This window comes from Oncorhynchus tshawytscha, linkage group LG19 (genome assembly GCF_018296145.1).
Source record: "Oncorhynchus tshawytscha isolate Ot180627B linkage group LG19, Otsh_v2.0, whole genome shotgun sequence".
Lineage (NCBI taxonomy): Eukaryota > Metazoa > Chordata > Actinopteri > Salmoniformes > Salmonidae > Oncorhynchus > Oncorhynchus tshawytscha.
In genome coordinates this window covers 25306829-25331553 of record NC_056447.1, presented here as the reverse complement: position 1 = coordinate 25331553, position 24725 = coordinate 25306829, and the positions used below count along the sequence as shown (strand labels likewise).

Here is a 24725-nt window from a genome sequence, read left to right as displayed (position 1 = left end):
CCCCTGGTTCTATCTGTGACATTGGCGCAGCTTGCTAGTTAGCTAACATTAGCTATCAACAGCAGTCACAAGCCAAACATTGCTTAAAAAAGCAACTGCCACCGTGTGGTGTGGAGTATTTTTAAAGAGGCTGATCGACATACGATCTGTGCTTTGTGATCAACAGAAAGTTGGTGTGTCTGAGGCTTAAAATCAGAATCTGCAGACTGCTTTAATGCGGCCTTTAAATGTATTAAAATAATTGTACAACCCAAATGCTAGAAGCGGTTATTAATATGGAACATAGTGACCAGATATTTTGTTGTAAACATTGATGCTACAACATCATTATACCATAATGTGCTGCATCTCCCACATTCCTCTCCCCCTCCTTCCTCACCTCCATCCCTTCTTGCCTCCCTCCCTTCTCATCCCTCCCTCCCTCCTTCCCTCCCTCCCTCCGCCCCAGAGCAATGCTAATTGGAGGAGGCTGAGATGGATTATCAGAGGGCCTGCGCTCCCTAAAGTGCTGATTGGACGTGTTTACTTGACCTGCTTTCTGGCTGACCGCCGTCACTGTTTGTTTTACCAGAGAGAAAACACTGCTACATTTAACTATATTTTACTCTGTTAAAACCTACAGAGTCCCACAACAGCAGTAGGTGTTTTCAGGCATACTTTATGCTCTGACGGCAGTTTGATTAGTGGAGCTAGCTGTAGGTGTTCTGAGGCAGCTCTGTTGGGTCCAGTGAGACAACCTGTGCTATGTGTTGTGTAGAGAGGATGAAGAATGAGCAGTGGGTTAGAGGACATAGCCCATGTGTAATCATTGTGGCGTGTTGCGTGTGACCTGTGCTGATGGATTGCCTCAGAAGAATGCGGAGCGCCACATCGATTGTCTTATCAGCACAACTGGGCAGACTGGTCTGTCTCAAAGGGTCCTTCAGGGCTGGTAGCCATAGTAACCTCTCTCTCTGACCCCGAGGCCTGTGTCAGCAGAAGCAGCAATGTGCTAGTCTCTCTCTCTGTTTAGTGTGTGTGTGTCAGTCAGTGGTGGTCAGTGCTGTTTACTATTAGGGAGGACAATTTTTTTAATGAGTATGGCCTTATTTCAATTACAGCATATTGGATGACTGTCATTCATATTCCATTCACCCAGCTCAATGTAACATCGATAGGTTTAGTTTACTACACAATACTTGAATTTGCCCAGGTCGAGAGGCAAATTGGAGTACTCAACGTGACAGACAGTGACACATTCAATACTGCCTTGCACACTCTTGCCTGCATCTAGCTGATCTGGGGTGTAATGATTAGTTCAAACATCTGCAAAACTGAATGTACAAAATAGGGTAGGTCCATCCCCGTTTTGTTTTGTTATAATTCAGTCTTCTGTGATGTATATAAAGTGTAATATTGGGATACAAACTCAAAATGTAATACATTTCAACTCTATACGTGACATGGTACAGGTGTCTTCTGTTTTTTAAGCCCATAACCATGTGTATGAGGTGTATGCTTTTGTTTCACAGTAGATTTGTTCAAGACTACCAATAATCACTCTGTGTGACCCTGATTTAGCCTACTGCAGTAAAAGGTTAAGAAACATTTTGCAACAGAATCGCAGACTGATCACCCGCACACACAGTTCACTTTCATAGCAGCCGTATACAGCATCATCACTTTGCTCGTTGTATAACTCCTTCTAGCATCTACGCATTTTCCTCCTCTCACCTTTTCCATTCACTTGTGGACTTCAGTGCACAGCACAACAGCTGTCTGTGGCAGACAAAAAAAACCTCTCCAAGCCAAACCTTTATATCATAACCACTAACTGCTACACAGCCTATATCGTTGTCATCATATTAGCTAATGTGATAGTCAACATAGCTACTAGAACTAATGCGTTAGTAAACCCACAATCCAATCCATGTGTACAATCAATCAGTACAGTGTACAGCAAGCAGTTTAGAGGATACACTGCTGGGCCCCGGTGGCAAAACATTTAATAAAGCTTACCTTGACTTGGAAGAGTTGCGGTGTTGGATAGCCTTACCCAGCTAGTTAACATAAATAGCATTCCTCTCTGAGTCAGGTTGTTGAGTAGGCTACATTAGCTAGCTAAGTAATTGAAAGGTAAACTAAGAAGAATAAATAAATACAATTAAATATAGCTCTCTCTCTCTGCTGCTTCTTCTTAATTTTGGAAGAAATGCATTTCTTCAAAACTGTTAAAGAGAGAGAAAGACAATAGTTTGAGTCAACTACTCACCACATGTAATGCACTGCAGTGCTAGCCAGCTGTAGCTTATGCTTTCAGTACTAGATTCATTCTCTGATCCTTTGATTGGATGAACAGGTCAGTTCATGCTGCAAGAGCTCTGATAGGTTGGAGGTCATCCTCCGGAAGTTGTCATAATTACTGTGTAAGTCTATGGAAGGGGGTGAGAACCTTGAGCCTCCATGGTTTTGTATTGAAGTCAATGTACCAAGAGGAGGACGGAAGCTAGCTGTCCTACTGCTACACCAACCATGGTGCTACCCTACAGAGTGCTGTTGTCCACAGGAGATGATTCTCCCTCCTTCTCCCCCTTCTCTCTCCCCTCCTGCTTTCCCCTCCTGTCCCCTTGCTGTCCCATCCCTCTCCCCCCTCCCTCTCCCCTCCTCCTTTCCCCTCCTGTCCGCTACCTCTCTCCCCCTTCTCTGCTTTCCCCTCCTGTCCGCTACCTCTCCCCCTCCAGTCCTCGGGTGACATTACCTGCCCTCTTTCCTGACACAGAGGATGCATACAGGGTGACACATGGTGATAAGTAATGGCTTCCCATCGCCCATAAAGACACCAATAAGACTGTGGGGCTCAGCAAGGGGGGGTCAGTTACCTGGGTCATGTGATAAGCTGATATAGGCTGTGGTCTCTTTGAGGTGCCTGTCCCTAGGAGTGCCATGGGAGATGGGCTGGCTGTGTGTGGGGGCGTAATAATAGGGTGCCGAGTTGGAGCACTGACTGCTATTGTTCCTCAGACAGTTCAAACAGTCTTTTGTGCTATTTGCTTGACGCATGGACACCTGAAACATTACCAGATATCTATTAGTTTGTTCCCATAATGCACACTTAAATACCTTCTCACCTGTCTAGTTCACTATGCTACATTAGCCAAAGCTTTCTAACAGTGACACTAACACTTTTTGGCAGTTGTTCTCTAAACCTAGAAAAGGTCTATATTTAGGCCAGGTAGTGTCTGTGTTGGTTCAAAGGGCCTTGTTGCTTTGAAGTAATGAAAGACAAAGAGATAAAACAGAGCAGATCAGAGGTGGCTAGGCCAGCTGTGTCAACAACAGGTTGTTTCATCAGCCCTTATCTCCCAGCACTCTACTGTACTGTTACCTCTCTCAGCAAGAGTCACCAGGGGCTTCCCCTCCCCAACACCTTATCACCGCAGCCACAGGAAGACCTTAGAGACTGTTTGGGAGAGGTTAACAATACATTTTACACACTCAATGATAGCATGTTACTACAGGGTGGAATATTTCCAGGCACATTTGCATGTTGACGTTTATTGTTTTGAGTCTTGTCTTGGAGGCAGAACTGAGAGATTTGACCTTAGACAAACCAGCTGCAAAGTCAAAATTTGCTATATTGTAAAAATTCATGACAACTAAAATGTGCTTTTCAGTCTTCATTTAAGGTTAGGGTTAGGCAATAGGGTTAGCAGTGTGGTTAAGGTTAGAGATAAGGTTAGGGTTAGGTTTAAAATCAGATTTGATGACTTTGTGGCTGTGACAGCTAGTGACCACTCTGCAGAGCTGCCACCAGAACAAGATTCATAACGATGAAATATGAACAGGACTTGACAGGTTAGGAAGTTAGGTCCTGACACACGCTCACACTCACGCTTATGCTCGCAGACACTGGGATGTTGGTGCTTCACTGCTTTCCCAAACAGAATTAGCATGAAATGAAGATGGGCATGTTTGTGTCGAGCTGCTGCTCGCTTCCCTGACTTATTATTGTCATCTCATCACTTCCTCCTTCCCAGGTGTTCTGTAGAATGTTTGACTGCCTGCAGGGGGCATCATCAGAGGTAGGTACAGTACTGCATGGTGTGATCAGTACTGACTATTGACAGGTTGATGAATATACAACTGAACCTTGAACCTGTTATAGAAATGGGCCAGGGCCAGATTTAACACAGGACTAACCAGAGAGATTACTTTTTGGAGCGTGGTGCAGTTTGGTTAACCAGTTTGATTGATGTTCTAGCTAAACGTCAATGATGTGTGCACTGTGCATGAATGTGGGTTCTCTACTGCGTGTTTACAGTGATGATTAATTGCTAAGTGTACCACTGCCTCCAGACATCCACTGACCTCCCAACTAGCAATTCTAGGGAGAGAGAATGATTTTGTAATGTTACCCGTAATGTTCCTGTAATGGTTGAGTGTCCAGTTTTTCGTTAGTTATGGGAACATTATATCTATGCTAGCAAAAATCTTCTGAGAACCTTTTTAGCATGTTTTGGCGTTAGAGTGAGAACGTTCCCTTAATTTCAAACAAAACATACCCAGAACGTGCTTACCATGTTCTCAGAATATCCCATATTAATGTTCTAGACACGTTTCATGGGATGCTGCAAGAACATTCATATGTCCAGTTTTCTGTGGGTTTAGAGAATATTTCATCAACATCCCACCAAACATACACAGAACATGGTTGCCATGTTCTCAGAACATACGATCTTAAAGTTCTGGGTAAGATGTATTTGACATTAAGGGGATGGTCTCTTGGAGACATCCTTGCACATCACAGGAACATTCCTCTAAAAATTGTATTTAATGACCTAATGAGACTCTTAAGGGAACGTTCTCTAAAGTTGGTGGAACATTTGTTGTTAGCTGGGCTGGTGCCTCTTCTCGAACTGAAACTGTGTAGAGGCTGCTATTCTTTTCTGTGTTTCTTCCCTTTTGCTCTCATCTCCATCCCTTCCATCCATCCTATCACTCCCTCTATCTTTTAATCAATCTCCCCTACACTCTAGTCACTACTCATCATTTTCCCTCTCCTTGTTCTTGTCCTTCCTCTTCCCACTCTCCTCTTTTCTCTTTCTCTCTCTTTTTCTCTCTGAGCTATACTTGGTTGTGTGGCAGTGCTGTGCGCCCCGTCAGCTCTCTAATGGCGGCTCCCACTGTGCAGGGCTCTATTTCAGCCATGGCCTCGAAATGAAGCTCCAATTGCCAGCTCATCAGCCAGGGCGTTCTTCATTCCTTAAGCAGATCTGATCTAGGGCTGATTAAACACTGCTAATTTCTTCTCACGCTGTCTCCAAGCGGCTGTGCAAATAACAATGTGATGGGATTAAAACAGCCTTAGGAGAGTGAGGGTACAACACAACAGCATTAGAAGAGGGAGGGTACAACACAACAGCATTAGGAGAGGGAGGGTACAACACAACAGCATTAGAAGAGGGAGGGTACAACATAACAGCATTAGAAGAGGGAGGGTACTACAGCATTAGTAGAGGGAGGGTACAACACAACACTATTAGGAGAGGGAGGGTACAACACAACAGCATTAGGAGAGGGAGGGTACAACACAACAGCATTAGGAGAGGGAGGGTACAACACAACAGCATTAGGAGAGGGAGGGTACAACACAACAGCATTAGGAGAGGGAGGGTACAACACAACAGCATTAGGAGAGGGAGGGTACAAACAGCATTAGGAGAGGGAGGGTACAACACAACAACATTAGGAGAGGGAGGGTACAACACAACAACATTAGGAGAGGGAGGGTACAACACAACACTATTAGGAGAGGGAGGGTACAACAGCATTAGGAGAGGGAGGGTACAACACAACAACATTAGGAGAGGGAGGGTACAACAGCATTAGGAGAGGGAGGGTACAACACAACAACATTAGGAGAGGGAGGGTACAACACAACAACATTAGGAGAGGGAGGGTAAAACAGCATTAGGAGAGGGAGGGTACAAAAACAACATTAGGAGAGGGAGGGTACAACACAACAGCATTAGGAGAGGGAGGGTAAAACAGCATTAGGAGAGGGAGGGTACAACACAACACTGTTAGGAGAGGGAGGGTACAACACAACAGCATTAGGAGAGGGAGGGTAAAACAGCATTAGGAGAGGGAGGGTACAACACAACACTGTTAGGAGAGGGAGGGTACAACACAACAGCATTAGGAGAGGGAGGGTACAACACAACAGCATTAGGAGAGGGAGGGTACAACACAACACTGTTAGGAGAGGGAGGGTACAACACAACAGCATTAGGAGAGGGAGGGTACAACACAACAGCATTAGGAGAGGGAGGGTACAACACAACAGTATTAGGAGAGGGAGGGTACAACAGCATTAGGAGACACTATTAGGAGAGGGAGGGTACAACACAACAGTATTAGGAGAGGGAGGGTACAACAGCATTAGGAGAGGGAGGGTACAACACAACAGCATTAGGAGACGGAGGGTACTACAACATTAGTAGAGGGAGGGTACTACAGCATTAGCAGAGGGAGGGTATTACAACATTAGCAGAGGGAGGGTACTACAGCATTAGCAGAGGGAGGGTACTACAACATTAGGAGAGGGAGGGTACTACAGCATTAGCAGAGGGAGGGTATTACAGCATTAGCAGAGGGAGGGTACTACAACATTAGCAGACGGAGGGTACTACAACATTAGCAGACGGAGGGTATTACAACATTAGCAGACGGAGGGTACAACAGCATTAGTAGAGGGAGGGTACTACAACATTAGCAGACGGAGGGTACTACAACATTAGCAGACGGAGGGTACTACAACATTAGCAGAGGGAGGGTACTACAACATTAGCAGACGGAGGGTACTACAACATTAGCAGACGGAGGGTACTACAACATTAGCAGAGGGAGGGTACTACAACATTAGCAGACGGAGGGTACTACAACATTAGGAGAGGGAGGGTACTACAGCATTAGCAGAGGGAGGGTACTACAGCATTAGCAGAGGGAGGGTACTACAGCATTAGGAGAGGGAGGGTACTACAGCATTAGGAGAGGGAGGGTACTACAGCATTAGCAGAGGGAGGGTACTACAGCATTAGGAGAGGGAGGGTACTACAGCATTAGGAGAGGGAGGGTACTACAGCATTAGCAGAGGGAGGGTACTACAGCATTAGCAGAGGGAGGGTATTACAACATTAGCAGAGGGAGGGTACTACAACATTAGCAGACGGAGGGTACTACAACATTAGCAGACGGAGGGTACTACAACATTAGCAGACGGAGGGTACTAAAACATTAGCAGAGGGAGGGTACTACAACATTAGCAGACGGAGGGTACTACAACATTAGCAGAGGGAGGGTACTACAACATTAGCAGAGGGAGGGTACTACAACATTAGCAGACGGAGGGTACTACAACATTAGCAGACGGAGGGTACTACAACATTAGCAGACGGAGGGTACTAAAACATTAGCAGAGGGAGGGTACTACAACATTAGCAGAGGGAGGGTACTACAACATTAGCAGAGGGAGGGTACTACAACATTAGCAGACGGAGGGTATTACAACATTAGCAGACGGAGGGTACAACAGCATTAGTAGAGGGAGGGTACTACAACATTAGTAGAGGGAGGGTACTACAACATTAGCAGAGGGAGGGTACTACAACATTAGCAGAGGGAGGGTACTACAACATTAGCAGAGGGAGGGTACTACAACATTAGCAGACGGAGGGTACTACAACATTAGCAGACGGAGGGTACTACAACATTAGCAGACGGAGGGTACTACAACATTAGCAGAGGGAGGGTACTACAATATTAGCAGAGGGAGGGTACAACACAACAGTGACACTGCACAGGGTTGCTTCATGGTCCACTATCAGCCTGTAATGTCCCTGTCCATCAGTCCTTCTTGTCCCTTTCATCATTTTGATTATAACTCTCTTCATATTCACTGAACTCCATGGTGATGGGCTGTAATACCACAATCTGTACTCTCTACACTACAGTCTGTTAGAGGCGTTCACAGGTTTTATAGCATTTTCCCAGGCTGCGTTGGTTCTGACCCCACCACCCAGAGATAATGACACCAGGATGTGCTCCTAATGTGGTTGTAGACAGTTCTCTTGCTGCCATGGCTCTGGGGTTGGGATTGACTGTCGAAGCACCTCCTGCTGTCTGAAAGTGGAGCCTCCAAATTGTCCAATGAATTCCAGTGCCCCCCCAGTGTGTTTGCCTCTTGGAAGTGGAACACAGCCTAGCAATCTCATTTGCCATTCCAAATGTATTGTGTATGATGTCATTCCTATTCCAGGGGGTGAGAGACAAGACAAGGAGATGAATGTGCACGGTGGCTTTGTCTAGAGGGTGACATCAAGGCATGGACGAATAGTTGGTTCCAGTGAAGTGGTGCCATTGGCAGTGTGGCCACTACAGTATGCCTTCTGTATGTGTTCACCAGCACTGTGAATAGTGTGTCTGTTTCCTTACAATTCATCTATGTGAGGTCTAAGAGCCCTTTCGCCTCCATGCTATCCAAGCCACTAATTAGTTTATTAGCCCGGCCTGTCTTTCAGTTTGACTGCCACAAGCGCCTATTCACCTAATAATCCCACAAGCAGGCAGGCAGGCTGAGTGTGTGAGTTAGTGTGTGAAGCAGGGAGCTGGTGTTTAAGTGTCTCGGTGGTGTAAGCGACACAGCAGGCATCAGAGAGCTGTGCTGATACTGATCTGCTCATTAGACAGCGTTATTCCCCATGCAGCTCTGACACACACCGCCTCCTCTTTCACAAAGCTCAGTGGAACGCACCGATCACAACGCCGGATCTGACTGACCCCTGACCTCGTCCGTGTGGTGTTGTCATAGACAGAGAGGGATAGTCAGTGGGGTGGGTCGTCAGATGATTTGTCCCCACTACAGCCGCCAGCCTACCTGGTTTTAAATCTTCTTGTTAAAACAGTGGTCCCTCCACCTCTTGTTTCTCACTAACACACATTCCAGGCTCTGATGAATGAGTGTCATGTTTCACTGGGCTGTAGTGGAGCCAGCAAACCTTAGAGGTTGTGGACCTCATAGGGGTAATGGATGGCCCTCAGGGTGATAGCCGCAAGGTGAACACGCCTGACCTTACACCACTTTGGCCTTGTAGGACAAACACAGGACAGAGACATTGACCACGTTTCACTCCTGTCACTTCAACAGATCACTAACATATCTCAGAGGGGCCAGTAGTGTCCTGGAAAATCAACGACTGGTTGGCACCATGTGCTAATTTGGTCGAAGGCTGTCCAATTACATAGATCTCTTTGGTTATACTGCAAGGACATTTGGATGTGATTATGTGATGCTTGTCTTATGTTTGCAGTATAAACAAATACAAACGTTATGGTGGCCACTGATTCCATGGTTACCTTGATTTGTGTAATCTCCAAGGGGGCAGTAGTGCGCTCTCATCCCCAGAGCCATATACAGTATACAGTACCTATGTATCTCTGTATACATTTTTCTTTGCTCAGCCCTGATATCTGTTGAATAGTTAGTTAACTTCTTGGTGACAGGGGGGCAGTATTGAGTAGCTTGGATGAATAAGGTGCCCAGAGTAAACTGCCTGCTACTCTGTCAAAGATGCTAATATATGCATATTATTAGTAGTATTGGATAGAAAACACTCTGAAGTTTCTAAAACTGTTTGAATGATGTCTGTGAGTATAACAGAACTCATACGGCAGGCGAAAACCTGAGAAAAATCCAACCAGGAAGTGGGAAATCTGAGGCTTGTAGTTTTTTTTAAACTCAGCCCCTATTGTAGATACAGTGGGATATTGGTTATGTTGCACTTCCTAAGGCTTCCACTAGATGTCAACAGTCTTTTGAACTTTGTTTGAGGATTCTACTGTGAAGGGTGCCGGATGAGAGAGGAATGAGTCAGGTGTCTGGCAGATTGCCACAGGCTCTGAGGCGCGGTCAGGAGAGATGGAATTCTCCGGTTGGAACATTATTGAACATTTATGATAAAAACATCCTAAAGATTGATTTTATACTTAGTTTGACAAGTTTCTACGGGCTGTAACGGAACTTTTTGAACTTTTCATCCGACGTTCGGCGGGACCTGAACGCGCTTTTGGATTTGTTTACCAAATGCCCTAACAAAAGAAGCTATGATGGACATTATCAAAAAAAGCAAACATTTATTGTGGAACTGCGATTCCTGGGAGTGCATTCTGATGAAGATCATCAAAGGTAAGTGAATATTTATAATGCTATTTATGACTATTGTTGACTACCCAATATGGCGGATATCTTTTGGCTGCTTTGTTGTCTGAAAGCTGTACTCAGATTATTGCAAAGTTAGCTTTTTCCGTAAAGTTTTTTTAAAATCTGACACAGCGTTTGCATTAAGGAGAAGTATATCTCTAATTCCATGTGTAACAGTTGTATTTTCATCACATTTATAATGAGTATTTCTGTAAATAGATGTGGCTCTCTGCACAATCACCACATGTTTTAGAACTACTGAATGTAACGCGCCAATGTAAAATGAGATCGTTTGATATAAATATGCACTTTATCGAACAAAACATACATGTATTGTGTAACATGAAGTCCTATGAGTGTCATCTGATGAAGATCATCAAAGGTTAGTAATTAATTTTACCTCTATTTGTGCTTTTTGTGACTCCTCTCTTTGGCTGTAAAAATAGCTGTGTTTTTCTGTGACTTGGTGGTGACCTAACATAATCGTTTGTGGTGCATTCGCTGTAAAGCATTTTTGAAATCAGACACTGTGGCTCGATTAACGAGAATGTTATCTTTAAAATGGTGCAAAATACTTGTATGCTTGAGGAATTTTAATTATGAGATTTTTGTTGTTTTGAATTTGGCGCCGTGCACTTTCACAGGTTTTTGGCGAGGTGGGACGCTACAGTCCCACATATCCCAGAGAGGTTTTAACAGCTCTGACCTGTATGTTATTTTCCTCCAATTAATAGTTTTTTGTCTCTTTTTTATTTTTATGGTTCCACTAGACGAGAGCTCTTTTAAATGATGAAGAAAGCTGATTAGAATACAGTGCATAGCTACAGAACTCATTATAGCTCTGTGAACCCTGACCCACACTGTTCACTTATTCCTCATTAGCTGTCATCTGTTGTCATGGTTTCACAGGGCTAGGAACATCCGTGTGGCACTTGAACATGGTTAGGTAGTGTACCTGTGTTGAAATTAACACATATTTTTTTAGTCAAACTTTACCGTTTGAACAAGTGTATTTATAGCTCATATTTCTCTCAAGAAGCTTGCCTGGTCCATGATCTCCATCCACAAGGGAGGCTGTGGCTGTATGGTGGTAATATTACAGTAGCCTAGTTGACAGTTACAAATGGCTGAGCTGACTAATCAAATTAAATTAGACCGTAGTCACACTTCAGTGAGAATTGTAATGATATTACGTTAGATGGCAGTTACTGATGGCCTGTCATGGCTGGCGCCGGTGCTTTCACCTCAACACCTCTCTAGGGCTACCTGTTATGTCATCTATACAGGGCTACGGCTGGGCTCCGGTTCACACCCAACACCTCAGATACAAGACCACAGAGCAGAGTCAGTAATGCAAACACACATCAGGCAGATGGAGAGAGGGAAAGGCATCTTCAGAGATATAACTCTGCCTATGACTAAAGGGATTCTTGCAGTTATTTGAAGGAACATAGCGGAAATCCTTCACATATCTCCAATTCTCCAGACATCTGCTCCAGAGAATGGTTTGGCTGTGTTGTTCAAGCTATAGATTATAGTGATAAACATCAATATTACAGGTATATTACAAGTAATTGTGTCATGCCTATTTTGACATGTTTAGTGATGGTGACCACCTAGCTGCATTGTTTTGTAGTGACTCAGTCCTGCCACTGTGCCCATAGGAAAAGGTCCCCTTCCTGGAAATTATGGTTGGAAAGTCCAAAGTTATGGTAGAGTTAGGGTTGCAAAATAAAACTTTTAATAAATTCCCCGGATTTCCCGAAGACCCGGTTGGAGGTTTCCTTGAATCAGTAGGGAATATGTAGGAAATCCATAGTCCTCAAACCAGGATTTCTGGAAACCAGGGAATTTATTGAAAATTCACAGAATTTTGTAACCCTAGGTGGATTGTAGAGTTGGAGCCACATTCCAACCTGACTGAAGGGAAAACTGTGTTTGTTTTTCTTAGACTGTGTGTCTTGTGTCTATGTAAGTAATTCTGTCTGTGTGTGTCTTTTGTGTGTGTAACTCTGTGTTCCTGTCTGTGTGTGTGTGTATCTGTTGTGAGTGAGAGTGTATTTGTGTGTGTGTTTGTGTATACCGTACACTACCGTTCAAAAGTTTGGGGTCAAAAGCACATTTTTTGTCCATTAAAATAACATTAAATTGATCAGAAATACAGTGTAGGCATAGTTAATGTTGTAAATAACTATTGTAGCTGGAAAAGGCAGATTTTTAATGGAATATCTACATAGGCGAACAGAGGCCCATTATCAGCAACCACCAACCTGTGTTCCAATGGCACGTTGTGTTAGCTAATCCAAGTTTATCATTTTAAAATGCTAATTGATCATTAGAAAACTCTTTTGCAATTATGTTAGCACAGCTGAAAACTGTTGTTCTGATTAAAGAAGCAATAAAACTGGCCTTCTTTAGACTAGTTGAGTATCTGGAGCATCAGCATTTGTGGGTTCGATTACAGGCTCAAAATGGCCAGAAACGAAGAACCTTCTTCTGAAACTCGTCAGTCTATTATTGTTCTGAGAAATGAAGGCTATTCCATGCGAGAAATTGCCAAGAAACTGAAGATCTCGTATAACACTGTGTACTACTTCCTTCATAGAACAACGCAAACCAGAATAGAATCAGGAGTGGGAGGCCCCGGTGCACAACTGAGCAACAGGACAAGTACATTAGAGTGTCTAGTTTGAGAAACAAACACCTCACAAGTCCTCAACTGGCAGCTTCATTAAATAGTACCTGCAGAACACCCATCTCAATATCAACAGTGAAGAGGAGACTCCGTGATGCTGGCCTTCTAGGCAGTGTTTCTCTGTCCAGTCTCAATATCAACAGTGAAGAGGAGACTCCGTGATGCTGGCCTTCTAGGCAGAGTTCCTCTGTCCAGTCTCAACGTCAACAGTGAAGAGGAGACTCCGTGATGCTGGCCTTCTAGGCAGTGTTTCTCTGTCCAGTCTCAACATCAACAGTGAAGAGGAGACTCCGTGATGCTGGCCTTCTAGGCAGAGTTCCTCTGTCCAGTCTCAACGTCAACAGTGAAGAGGAGACTCCGTGATGCTGGCCTTCTAGGCAGTGTTTCTCTGTCCAGTCTCAACATCAACAGTGAAGAGGAGACTCCGTGATGCTGGCCTTCTAGGCAGAGTTCCTCTGTCCAGTCTCAACGTCAACAGTGAAGAGGAGACTCCGTGATGCTGGCCTTCTAGGCAGTGTTTCTCTGTCCAGTGTCTGTTCTTTTGCCCATTTTAATATTTTTTTATTGGCCAGTCTGAGATACGGCTTTTTCTTTGCAACTCTGCTTAGAAGGCCAGCATCCCGGAGTTGCCTCTTCACTGTTGACTTTGTGACGGGTGTTTTGCGGGTACTATGTAATGAAGCTGCCAGTTGAGGAATTGTGAGGCATTTGTTTCTCAAACTAGACACTCTAATGTACTAATGTAGATATTTTTGTTAACTGCATGTGTGACATAACTCCACCAGTCCTATTTATGATATAATTTACAAATATTATACTTTTTTTAATCAATTAGTATATTTGAGTTTAACCATCATATTTCTTGTAGTATTTGTTCTGTATCTTCTGGTGGATTAAACAGAACTCAGTATTTGTGTTTGGCTCTGGAGCCCCGAGCTAGGCAGCAGATTTCACAAGATTTTAGCTGATTACTCTTCAGTGGAAGTGCTGCTGAACTAATAGCAGCACAACGACACCCAACTATAATAGAGATTAAAATGAAAAAGCAGATCAGGAGAATGTAATTAACTTGTCAGTGGAAAAACGTATTTTAGGAGAGTCTGAGGTCCTATTGGACATCCTCTCCTCTGCATACAGAACGCCTAAGCATCTCAGTGAGGAAGACGTTTTTCCCCAAACAATGACTTCCTCCAGGGATCATCTTCTCTCGTTTAGCCTGGAAATACAATCAGCCTCCCATTCTCCACACACAGAGATAATGCCATTTGCTTCCTGACGCATTAATGCTAATCTTTTTATTGCAGCGAAACAGAGAGAGGGAAATTACCCCTGTGCTTCAGAGCGCTTATACTGAGGAACAGGCAGCTTTGTGGAGCGAGCTTTGATGAAAGAAATACTCACTTTGTGGTTTTTAATCATCTCAGAGTATTAACAAGCTTTCCTGATAAGAAAACAAATGAAATATAAAATCAGAGAATAAACAAATGCAATTATCTATGGAAATGAATGTTGAAGCTGTTCAGATCAATCCCATTACCCGGGGGACGGGGATTTGTTAACACTTACAGTGAATATTGTTAATTTATCATGGTAGGCTATAGCTTGTTTTTTCCTGTGCATCCCAGTCTGGAGCGAAAATCCAAAATGTCAGATCACACTTTCAGAATCTTTGACGCTGTATCCTGTAAGAGGACAGACTTTGTCCTGTGTGTGCGTGTGCGTGTGTGTGTCACTGTCCATCCAACGTGTGCGAGCAAGCTTGGTTGTGTTTCGTGGTGGATGAGTGTATTACTGTGTTTTTGGAGGATATCCCCACTCTTCCATCTTAAGCCTTTGAAAAGCCTTATGTTACAGACTGCACAGCAGGACTGACACAGTCACAACAAAATAATCAGTCTTTTACTTTTTGCCCTTCGAAGCTGCAGGAATATTCCTGTTGACCAGGGGGGGTGGATGTCAAACACAAGGATGTGCATTGTTTCACTCTCAGCCACTATGAATGATGTCACAGTTTTGCAGCACGGTCCCATTCTCCACAGGACACCCTTTGTTATTATGCATAGTTTGGATATGAGTGTGTGCATGATACAACTGTTTGGAATCAAAAGAAATGCCTTTCAATTATAACGGCTTACTAGTCAGAGGCTTACAGTAGTAGGGTTAATCAGTACAAATGACAGCTTGAGGTTTAGTCAAACCCTAATAATGATTAAATATCTATTTGAATTATGGAATACTAAAATCCACATTGTCATAGGCTTATACTAAAATTCATAAAATCTCACTGTAGAATGGGCTCATTTAATGCTAAACATCACACACATTATTGAATAAGTCATTTTTAAGGGGTTAATTAAGTAATTAGTGATCCACGTGATTCACCATTGTGAGATGGTTTTGGGGAGATGGTGGAGGGAGAGCTGGAGAGACTGTGGTCCTGCCCAGCAACAGTCCCAGTAGGACCTCTGTACTCCCTGTGAATTCACAGAGAGACAGAAACATAACCTCAATTCACTAGGAAACAGAATTTCCATATTTCCTTATTCACATTTGGTGAACTACATCTCTTGTCCTCCTTAATGATAAGTCTGTTCTGTCTGAGCATGGCGAAGGGGAGCCAGTGTTTTCAGGCATTTGTACAATGTGTGAGTGACAAAGGCTGCGTGCTGGCTGGAGCAGGGGGCCATAGGGGCCAGGGACCAGGGCTGTGGCGGGTGAGGCTGGGCCAGGAGAGGCACTCAGTGTGTAGGTGTGAGGAATGCATGGGCAGTTGGACAGCTATGGTCTGGACAACACCAGCACAATGGACCCAGTGTTCTGCTGAACAGCAATGACAGAACCAACAGACCCTAGATGCAAGCCATGCAGACCCACAAGGTCTAGCTGAGAGATGTGTCTGAATTATGTGCTGCGGGTGCAACTGTATGTGCCTGCGGTTAATGACTTGTAGTCCACTGTTATATCTTCTTCTTCTGAGATATTTAGCCACCACCGCAATATTCTCTGGTCAGGTTTACAGGTCTATGTGTGTACCATTTATTGAATGTCTTTCTTTGTGCCATGTGGTATTTTGACAGGTAGTTAAGCCTGTTACTCTGGGCTCAGGTCTTCTCTCCTGGGCCAGGGGTATTGATTAGTGGGCCCGGGTGGGGGGTGGCTCATTAGCTAAGTAGTGAGAGGGGAGGAGGGGAGGGAGTCTAATTGAAGTAATGTCTGACTCTGATGTGATGGTCTAATCTCTGTGTCTGAACTGGCTCTCTGTTTAATTGATAGCTGTGATCTCACCGAGGGTCTGACGAGAGAGACTGGGACTGTTGTACGGGTCCCATGAGACAACAGTCCCATGAGACCATGTAAAACTCTGAACTTCACACGTGTGTGTGTGTGAATTTGTGCTGCGTATGTGTGTATTGAGCACCAGAAGTGAGTCTACTTCAGTGAAACAGCTCAATCACCATGGTGATTGATACGACTCAGGACCTTTGGCTTCTTTCTTTCCAATTTCTTCAAGGGAAGTCGCAAAAACCATCAAGCGCTATGATGAAACTGTCTCTCATGAGGACTGCCACAGGAAAGGAAGGAAGACCCAGAGTTACCTCTGCTGGAGATGATAAGTTCATTAGAGTTACCAGCCTCACAAATTGCAGTCCAAATAAATGCTTCACAGAGTTCAAGTAACAGACACATCTCAACATCAACTGTTCAGAGGAGACTGCGTGAATCAGGCCTTCATGGTTGAATTGCTGCAAAGAAACCACTACTAAAGGTCACCAATAAGAAGAAGAGACTTGCTTGGGCCAAGAAACACGAGCAATGGACATTAGACCGGTGGAAATCTGTCCTTTGGTCTGATGAGTCCAAATTTGAGATGTTTGGTTCCAACCGCCATGTCTTTGTGAGACGCAGAGTAGGTGAAGGGATGATCTCCACATGTGTGGTTCCCACCGGGAAGCATGGAGGAGGAGGAGTGATGGTGTGGGGGTGCTTTGCTGGTGACACTGTTTGTGATTTATTTAGAATTCAAGGCACATTTAACCAGCATGGCTACCACAGTATTCTGTAGTAATAAGCCATCCCATCTGGTTTGCGCTTATGTGTTTTTCAACAGGACAATGACCCAGCACCTCCAGGCTGTGTAAGGGCTATTTGACCAATAAGGAGAGTGGTGGGGTGCTGCATCAGATGACCTGGCTTCCACAATCACCCGGCCTCAACCCAATTGAAATGGTTTGGGATGAGTTGGACTGCAGAGTGAAGGAAAAGCAGCCAAGTGCTCAGCATTTTATTTTTTTTGTAACCTTTATTTAATTAACTAGGCAGGTCAGTTAAGAACAAATTCTTATTTTCAATGTCAGCCTAGGAACAGTGGGTTAACTGCCTTTTTCAGGGGCAGAACAACATATTTTTTTACCTTGTCAGCTCTGGGATTCGATCTTGCGACCTTTCAGTTACAAGTCCAATGCTCTAACCACTAGGCTACCTGCCACCCCATGTGGGAACTCCTTCAAGACTGTTGGAAACACATTCCAGGTGAAGCTGGTTGAGAGAATGCCAAGAGTGTGCAAAGCTGTCATCAAGGCAAAAGGTGGCCACTTTGAAGAATCTCAAATATGAAATATATTTTGATTTGTTTAACACTTTTTTGCTTACTACATGATTCCATATGTGTTATTTCATAGTTTTGAGGTCTTCACTATTATTAGAAAATAGTAAAAATAAAGAAAAACCCTTTAATGAGTCGGTGTGTCCAAACTTTTGACTGGTACTGTATATTCAGCATGACATTCATATGAGCATTATAATATGATTACAACCCAAAAGTAATGTGAAATGCACTCATAACTTGACAGCAATATATTTAGACTACTTTGCATTTGTCTGGGCTTGCTAGCAGTAGCCACTAGCCAGCCAGCAGACCTGGGTGGCGCATTACACCCTGGGAGTTGAAATGCACTCTTGGAATCGTAGTATCACAGTTTCTAAACCCAGAGGTGCATCATGGACAAACTGAAATGGTCCACCCACACAGACAGCGTGGTGAAGTAGGCACAGCAGCTCCTCTTCAACCTCAGGAAGCTGAAGAAATTTGGCTTGTCACCAAAAACACTCACTAACTTTTACAGATGCACAATCGAGAGCATCCTGTCGGGCTGTATCACCGCCTGGTACGGCAACTGCACAGCCCACAGCCGTAAGCCTGAGGGTAGTGAGGTCTGCACAACGCATCACTGGGCGCAAACTACCTGCCCTCCAGAACACCTACACAGGATGGCCATAAAGATCATCAAGGACAACAACCACCCGAGCCACTGCCTGTTCACCCCACTATCATCCAGAAGGCGAGGTCAGTAGAGGTGCATCAAAGCTGGGAACAAGAGACTGAAAAACATCCTTGTTCGGGTGGTGTTCGGCAGTCGACGTCACCGGCTTTCTAGTCACCATCGATCCATGTTTCAGTTTTGTCTTGTCTGTATTACACACACCTGCTTTCAATTCCCATATCATGTTCCTTATTTAACCCTCTGGCATACATTTCTGTTCTATCCGTGATTGTTGGTGTCTTTAGTGGTTGTTGATTGTGCTAGTGTGTATGTATGTTCCTATTTGGAATTTTGCTTGACTTTTTTTTGAGTAAACTCAGTTGTGTTGCTCAAAACCTGTGTCCTGTGACTCCGCTACATCTCTGCACCCAATCGCTGACACATAGGTCAAATGCAGTGGTTCTCAAACATCTCCTCTGGGACCCCCAGACAGTTCACAGTTCTGTTGTAGCCCTGAACTAAGTCACCTGATTAATCTAGCAAAGGGCTCGATGATTAGTTGACTATTTGAATCAGGTGTGCTGGCTGTGGAATAGTTCAAATACATGCAACAACTGGGGGTTCCTGAGGAGAGGTTTGAGAACCCCTGGTCTAATGAATGTCATTCGAACCAATATTATGGCCATACTGTACATGAGCAAATTAAACCTGATATGTATCAATTTATATTTGAAAACAGTTTAGATGTTATTGTCAAATTAGTCTCAGATATGGTTTTTCATAAGGAACATTTAAGATGTTCTTCTGTTATTTAATGTTGTTTAAAAAAATTTTTTTATGAATATAGAATAGAATATATTCTATTTGTTATTTTAGTTCTACCAGTTCTTCATATTGTTCAATGTTTAAATAAATAAAACCCAGTGGTTATTCTGTGACTAGCTGATATGCTTTCTTTTTTTGCTGTGGTATCCTTTCGGTATCAAGTATCGTTTTGGTTTTGAATATCATTTTGGTATTGAATATCGTGATGCTTCACCTGGTATCCGTTTCAAAGTCAAAATTCTGGTTTCGTGACGACATTAGTTCTGAGGCTTGACAGTAGTGCCTGCTACCTCAGTGGTTCGGCCCATGGGACAGTGTGAGCCCTGCTAGACTGTCACCTCTATTCTCCCACAGCCTGCTGACATTTCTAGTGCTTTGTGTGGTGTTTTTTTCTCCAAATCAAATCAAATTTTATTTGTCACATACACATGGTTAGCAGATGTTAATGCGAGTGTAGCGAAATGCTTGTGCTTCTAGTTCCGACAATGCAGTAATAACGAACAAGTAATCTAACTAACAATTCCAAAAAAACTACTGTCTTATACACAGTGTAAGGGGATAAGGAATATGTACATAAGGATATATGAATGAGTGATGGTACAGAGCAGCATAGGCAAGATACAGTAGATGATATCGAGTACAGTATATACATATGAGATGAGTATGTAAACCAAGTGGCATAGTTAAAGTGGCTAGTGATACATGTATTACATAAGGATGCAGTCGATGATATAGAGTACAGTATCTACGTATGCATATGAGATGAATAATGTAGGGTAAGTAACATTATATAAGGTAGCACTGTTTAAAGTGGCTAGTGATATATTTACATCATTTCCCATCAATTCCCATTATTAAAGTGGCTGGAGCAGAGTCAGTGTCATTGACAGTGTGTTGGCAGTAGCCACTCAATGTTAGTGGTGGCTGTTTAACAGTCTGATGGCCTTGAGATAGAAGCTGTTTTTCAGTCTCTCGGTCCCAGCTTTGATGCACCTGTACTGACCTCGCCTTCTGGATGACAGCGGGGTGAACAGGCAGTGGCTCGGGTGGTTGATGTCCTTGATGATCTTTATGGCCTTCCTGTAGCATCGGGTGGTGTAGGTGTCCTGGAGGGCAGGTAGTTTGCCCCCGGTGATGCGTTGTGCAGACCTCACTACCCTCTGGAGAGCCTTATCATAGTCTATGATTGTAGTAGGTGCTGTTGCCCTCCATGCATTACACCTCTTTGACTGTAGTCTATGTAGGGCTATGTAGTGGTCTACCCATAGCCCTCATTCTGTAAGGAACATGTGTCTCTGCCCTTTTTCACACCACACAGCCCCCACCTCCATGATAACACTCTCTATTTTTTTCTCAATTCAATTCAAAGGGCTTTGTTGTCATGGGAAACATATGTTTACATTGCCAAAGCAAAAGTTCCAAAGGAATAGAGACATTTCAAATGTCATATTGTGTCTATATACAGTGTTGTAACGATGTGCAAATAGTTAAAGTACAAAAGGGAAAATAAATAAATACACATGGGTTGTATTTACAATGGTATTTGTTCTTCATTGGTTGCCCTTTTCTTGTGGCAACAGGTCACACATCTTGCTGCTGTGATGGCACACTGTGGTATTTCACCCAATAGATATGGGAGTTTATCAAAATTGGATTTGTTTTTGAATTCTTTGTGTGTCCGTGTAATCTGAAGAAAATATGTGTCTCTAATATGGTCATACATTTGGCAGGAGGTTAGGAAGTCTCTCTCTTTCTCACTCTCACCTTCACATACCTGTTTCATATAACTATACCATATCCTGCTCACCTTTCTGTCTCGTAACAAAGTCTAGCCACTATTGATTTAATCAGTATACTGTAGTATGCCACATGGAGGTGAGTCATGTTTGGGTGTTAGACATATCTGCATGGAGACTGAATGGTTCCATTGGAAGCCATTGGTGTTGAGTTACTTCTAGAATATTGATTGAGAAGTTGGCCTGTATTTGACCTCCTGACCTGCTTAATCTGGTTTAGATGGATGACTAGGAGTTGGATGTCATCCCAGTTGGATGTTATACCATTGTTTGTTTTCCCTGAGCCGTGAACTCTACCTTAGATACGGACTTAAAGCTTTCTTCAACAACCTTCAGATTTTTCGGAGTACTTTAATGGCATCTTAACAGTCTTGTGAGATTTCCCTTGTGGAACTACTTATGTTATATACACTTATTATAAGGGCACAGGGCAAGACCCAAATGCAGACACAGGAGGCAGATGGTTGAGCTCCAATATTTATTACGAAAATGGGTAGGCAAAAGGCAGGTCGGGGACAGGCGAGAGTTCATAAACCAGGTCAGAGTCCAAACAGTACCAGGGGATAGACAGACTCGAGGTCAGGACAGGCAGGGGTTCAGTGAACAGGTCCAAGGCCAAACAGTACCAGGGGATAGGCAGACTCGAGGTCAGGACAGGCAGGGATTCAGTGAACAGGTCCAAGTCCAAACAGTACCAGGGGATAGGCAGACTCGAGGTCAGGACAGGCAGGGGTTCAGTGAACAGGTCCAAGTCCAAACAGTACCAGGGGATAGACAGACTCGAGGTCAGAACAGGCGAGAGTTCATAAACCAGGTCAGAGTCCAAACAGTACCAGGGGATAGACAGGCTCGAGGTCAGAACAGCCAGAGTGGTCAGGCAGGCGGATTCGGCGTCAGGACAGGCAAGGGTCAAAACCAGGAGGGCTAGGAAAAAACAGACTGGAAAAAATAGGAGCTAGGAGAAATGCTGGTTGACCTGGCAAAACAAGACAAACTGGCACAGAGAGAGAAGAAACACAGATAAATACACCGGGGACTAATGGGGAAAACAGGAGACACATGGAGGTGGGTGGAGACAATCACCAAAACAGGTGAAACAGATCAGGGCGTAACACAGTTATTGTGTTATACTCTGATTTACCAAGTTCATTTCTCAAAGGACACCCCTTGTATGATATAAAAAAATTATTTACTAATTTATTTTGTGGTGTGGTTGTTGGGTAGGGGCTGCATGACCGACACTGAGATATTCTACCCAGTTGATATTATACTGAACACAAATATAAATGCAACATGCAACAATTACAAAGATTTTACTGAGTTACAGTTCATATAAGGAAATCAGTCAATTGAAATCAATTCATTAGGCCCTAATCTATGGATTTCACTTGACTGGGAATACAGATATGCATCTGTTCACAGATACCTTAAAGAAAGTAGGGGCATGGATCAGAAAACCAGTCAGTATCTGGTGTGACCACCATTTGCCTCATGCAGCGCGACAGATATTTCGCATAGAGTTGATCATGCTGTTGATTGTGGCCTGTGGAACATTTTCAGCTTCCAGGAATTGTGTACAGATCCTTGCGACATGGGACCGTGCATTATCATGCTGAAACATGAGGTGATGGAGGTGGATAAATGGCACAACAGTTTGCCACAGGATCTCGTCACGGTATATCTGTGAATTCAAATTGCCATCGATAAAATGCAACTGTGTTCATTGTCCGTAGTTTATACCTGCCCATACCATAACCTCACAGCCACCATGGGGCACTCTGTTCACAAAGTTAACATCAGTAAACCGCTCAGCCACACGACATCATACATGTGGTCTGCGGTTGTGAGGCCGGTTGGCCGTACTGCCAAATTCTCTAAAACAACGTTGGACGCGGCTTATAGTAGAAAAATGTACATTCAATTCTCTGGCAACAGCTCTGGTGGACATTCCTGCAGTCAGCATGCCAATTGTACACTCCCTCAACAGTTGAGACATTTGTGGCATTGTGTTGTGTGACAAAACTGCACATTTTAGAGTGGCCTTCTATTGTCCCCAGCACAAGGTGCTTCTGTGTAATAACCATGGTGTTTAATCAGCTTCGTGATGTGCCACACCTGTCAGATGGATAGATTGTCTTGTCTTGGATTTGAATGTGTGTGCTGTAGTACAACACACTGCCCGTAATAGTGTTTAGACATGCATTATTAGATTGACTAACATGTAACGGTATCACAACCGGCCGTGATTGGGAGTCCCATAGGGTGGTGCACAATTGGCCCAGCGTCGTCTGGGTTTGGCCAGGGTAGACCGTCATTGTAAATAAGAATTTGTTAACGTTAAATCAAATCAAATACGGAGTGTATAATGTGTGTATAATGTGTTCATGTATCTGAGCAACAATGGGAGACTGATGAGACGAAAGAGAAATAAGAATAGTTTTAGTGAGGAGGGAAATGCCAATTGAGTCTATAGCCAGCGGGTAGATAATACAAATAGAGATGAGATTGGTGAGGAGGAAAAGAGTGAGCCGAGGTGGCTGGGGGAGGTATGTGTGTTCTGCTGGGGTAATTCATTTTTTTTGAAAAACTCAGTGTCTGTGTCCCTCCAAGGTCTGAGCACAGGCACTAAACATTCCACACAGCCAGGGGGAGAGAGAGGGCAAGATTCATTAACATAAGAAGAGGTCCTTCGACCAATCACAGCCCGGGAGTGGGAACTGGGGGGTGTCGGATTACTGCGCATTCTTCCCTCCCTCCCCTGGCCAGAGACAGAGAGCAAGAAGGAGTCGGGAGAAGCAGCGAAGGACAGACACAGAGAGAGAGAGAGAGAGAGATGTAAATGGGACAGTCTCATTCTTGCACTCTGAGATCACAGTGCCAGAGAATGTGTTAGGATCTTCCCAAGTCCTTCTGCCTGGGAAAGAGACAACAGGGAACTTTAACTGGTGGCTAGACAGGGGCAGTTTCCAGGACCAAATCGCTGCCCTGTTACTCCTGTCTGGAGTCTGTCGGACGGACTCACACAAGAGGGCTGAAAATGAACTATCTGGTGAGTGTGTAATGTTTGTGTTTGCTGTTCCCATTGCTGTGTGAACACTTTTGTCAGGACATACTAAATGCCCCAAATGGGATGTGGGAAAAAGAGAGGGAGGACAGCACACTGAGGGAAGAAAAGGACTCGAGTGGGGGGAACTTGAGTTAACATGTTTTCTGTGTATCTTACCTTTTCTTAGTTATCAGCACAACTTACTTTGTTTGCTGTGCTATGCGTCTCAGAATGTGTATTGTGTTGTGTATTTTAGGTAGATGAAAATGTTAAGTTAAAATTCTACACACGAAAGGAGAAGAATAGAACACAAGTAAACTCTCCGTGGTCTTTTTCATACTAGTTCCTGAACAAAGTTTAGTGTTATTTTCTGCTGTCCTGTATGGTTTGTAAAGGCCCCGCTTCTCTGAAAGGGGGAGAGTTGGAGGACTTTAGACGCTGTTAGAAGAAAGGGCTTTGGAACAGCCAGACAGGAGGGAGAGACATGGAGCTCCGCTCCTCTGGGCTGCCTCTGCTGACTCAGGAGAAAGTTGAAAGATGAAGGTTTTATAGAGAGAGTAGAGGGGAGAGAAAAGAGTGCAGTGGCCTGCTGCTGGAGTCTTTGGCAGTACCGTCCGTTCCTTGCTATTGTTTGAAAGTGTTGGCATTCTGTCAGCTTGTAGTGCTGTAATTACACAGGGGTTTGGTATTTGGTTGACAGGACCATACTGCATTTCCGTCTGAGAGGCTTATGCTCTTTAGCAGCACTGGGGCCGACCCCCTGGAGAGGCCTTGGATACTCCCCTTGTTTATCCCTTGGCCTGGGGTTTCACACACACATTAGAACACATGTAATTACAAAATCAACAAACACCACCGGCATTAC

At 43.9% G+C, this 24725-nt stretch overlaps 1 protein-coding gene across 3 annotated transcripts in view; it reads left to right on the top strand.

Moving 5' to 3' along the window:
• LOC112218531 (breast cancer anti-estrogen resistance protein 1-like) overlaps window positions 1–24725 on the top strand; it is a 113805-nt gene that overhangs the window by 44695 nt on the left and 44385 nt on the right. Inside the window, exon 1 of one of the 3 annotated variants that reach the window (XM_042301506.1) lies at window positions 23573–23863. The exons of 1 other annotated variant lie outside the window; for it this stretch is intronic. In XM_042301506.1, coding sequence (XP_042157440.1) covers window positions 23852–23863 — 12 coding nt within the window. In that variant the 5' untranslated portion in view covers window positions 23573–23851. Of the gene's footprint in view, window positions 1–23572; window positions 23864–24725 lie in introns of those variants that run through there. One more of the 3 variants, XM_042301508.1, reaches the window with a different exon arrangement.